The 2,500-nt window shown below is 37.8% G+C and overlaps 1 protein-coding gene across 1 annotated transcript in view; it reads right to left on the bottom strand.

Annotated features, from left to right (window-relative positions):
• Window positions 1-2,500, bottom strand: part of LOC137639802 (protein turtle homolog A-like) — a 101,713-nt gene that overhangs the window by 41,044 nt on the left and 58,169 nt on the right. The window contains 1 exon segment of the mRNA XM_068372043.1: window positions 1,563-1,771. Coding sequence (XP_068228144.1) covers window positions 1,563-1,771 — 209 coding nt within the window.

The following is a 2,500-nucleotide window of genomic DNA, read 5'->3' as shown; positions in this document are numbered from 1 at the left end:
CTATCACCCAGAGCTTTCTTCACACCATCCATCCACCCAAACCTTGGCCTTCCTCTTGTACTTCTCCCATCAACTCTTGCATTCATTACCTTCTTTAGCAGACAGCCATTTTCCATTCTCTCAACATGGCCAAACCACCTCAACACATTCATATCCACTCTAGCCGCTAACTCGTTTCTTACACCCGTTCTCACCCTCACCACTTCGTACCTAACCCTATCAACTCGAGATACACCAGCCATACTCCTCAGACACTTCATCTCAAACACATTCAATTTCTGTCTCTCCATCACTTTCATTCCCCACAACTCCGATCCATACATCACAGTTGGTACAATCACTTTCTCATATAGAACTCTCTTTACATTCATGCTCAACCCCTCTATTTTTTACTACTCCCTTAACTGCCCCCAACACTTTGCAACCTTCATTGACTCTCTGACGTACATCTGCTTCCACTCCACCATTTGCTGCAACAACAGACCCCAAGTACTTAAACTGATCCACCTCCTCAAGTAACTCTCCATTCAACATGACATTCAACCTTGCACCACCTTCCCTTCTCGTACATCTCATAACCTTACTCTTACCCACATTAACTCTCAACTTCCTTCTCTCACACACCCTTCCAAATTCTGTCACTAGTCGGTCAAGCTTCTCTTCTGTGTCTGCTACCAGTACAGTATCATCCGCAAACAACAACTGATTTACCTCCCATTAATGATCATTCTCGCCTACCAGTTTTAATCCTCGTCCAAGCACTCGAGCATTCACCTCTCTCACCACTCAATCAACATACAAGTTAAACAACCACGGCGACATCACACATCCCTGTCTCAGCCCCACTCTCACCGGAAACCAATCGCTCACTTCATTTCCTATTCTAACACATGCTTTACTACCTTTGTAGAAACATTTCACTGCTTGCAACAACCTTCCACCAACTCCATATAACCTCATCACATTGCACATTGCTTCCCTATCAACTCTATCATATGCTTTCTCCAGATCCATAAACGCAACATACACCTCCTTACCTTTAGCTAAATATTTCTCGCATATCTGCCTAACTGTAAAAATCTGATTCATACAACCCTTACCTCTTCTAAAACCACCCTGTACTTCCAAGATTGCATTCTCTGTTTTATCCTTAATCCTATTAATCAGTACTCTACCATACACTTTTCCAACTACACTCAACAAACTAATACCTCTTGAATTACAACACTCATGCACATCTCCCTTACCCTTATATAGTGGTACAATACATGCACAGACCCAATCTACTGGTACCATTGACAACACAAAACACACCTTGTTTCATAGATATTTAGAAATTAATTCTAAGGAAAATGATTAATAAGTGATTTAAAAAACTATCACAAGAAGATAATGAGTTTATATAGAAATAGTTTAGGGCAGCAATGGCACAAAAATTGCCAAGACTTAATGAAACATATTTTCTAATATCTGGTTAACAATTAATACCAGGGCAAAAAATTAATAAATAATTATTAAAGATATAAACAATTGTACCATAATAACAATCATGCAAACCTTACCTATGACATGAAGACGAATCCTCAGATTTCTCGTTGGTGACTCGAGGAAGTCCACCCGACACCTGTACTCGCCCTGATCGTCAAGGGTGACGTGTTCGAGGAGCAGGCCTCTCTTGCCCCGGCTGAGGTTGATCAGGGCCCGCCCTTTGAGGCTGTCCTCCGCCCAGTGGCTGCCCTTTTCAAGGAAGCCCGAAGTGCGCGCGTCAAGGCTTCAGGAAAGATGAAGAATTTCATGTTAGGGCGATTTGATAGTTTATTTTTATTTATTTTTTATTTCTTATTATTTTTTATTTATTTTTATTATTCATTTTTATATATTTTTTAATTATTTGTTTTTGTTTATTTATTATTTTATATTTTATTTATTTAATTGGTATAATTAAAAAAATAATTTTTTGTTAGAATAAATGCAATGTGATATATATATATATATATATATATACATACATACATACATACATACATACATACATACATACATATATACATGCACACACATATCATCATCAACCTCTCCTCATACGCCTATTGACGCAAAGGGCCTCGGTTAGATTTCGCCAGTCGTCTCTATCTTGAGCTTTTAAATCAGTACTTCTCCACTCATCATGTCCCACTTCATGCATGAGAATATACTTTATATATATATATATATATATATATGTATGTATAAATGTATATATATATATATATATATATAAATATATGTATATATATATAGAGAGAGAGAGAGAGAGAGAGAGAGAGAGAGAGAGAGAGAGCCTGTTACCGATCCCTTTGCGGAAAAGAACAATAAAATCGTAGCGTTGAACTTCTATGATTTTAATGCCCAAACTTTCTTATGTTTATCGATTTTTTTTCGAGTTCCGACCCAGTATAAGGAGATTTGCGACTAGAGTTTCGTTGCGGCTTAAAGTCTCTCTCTCTCTCTCTCTCTCTCT

The sequence above is a fragment of the Palaemon carinicauda genome, chromosome 4, assembly GCF_036898095.1.
Source record: "Palaemon carinicauda isolate YSFRI2023 chromosome 4, ASM3689809v2, whole genome shotgun sequence".
Taxonomy (NCBI): domain Eukaryota; kingdom Metazoa; phylum Arthropoda; class Malacostraca; order Decapoda; family Palaemonidae; genus Palaemon; species Palaemon carinicauda.
This window is presented reverse-complemented; position numbering and strand designations above follow the sequence as displayed.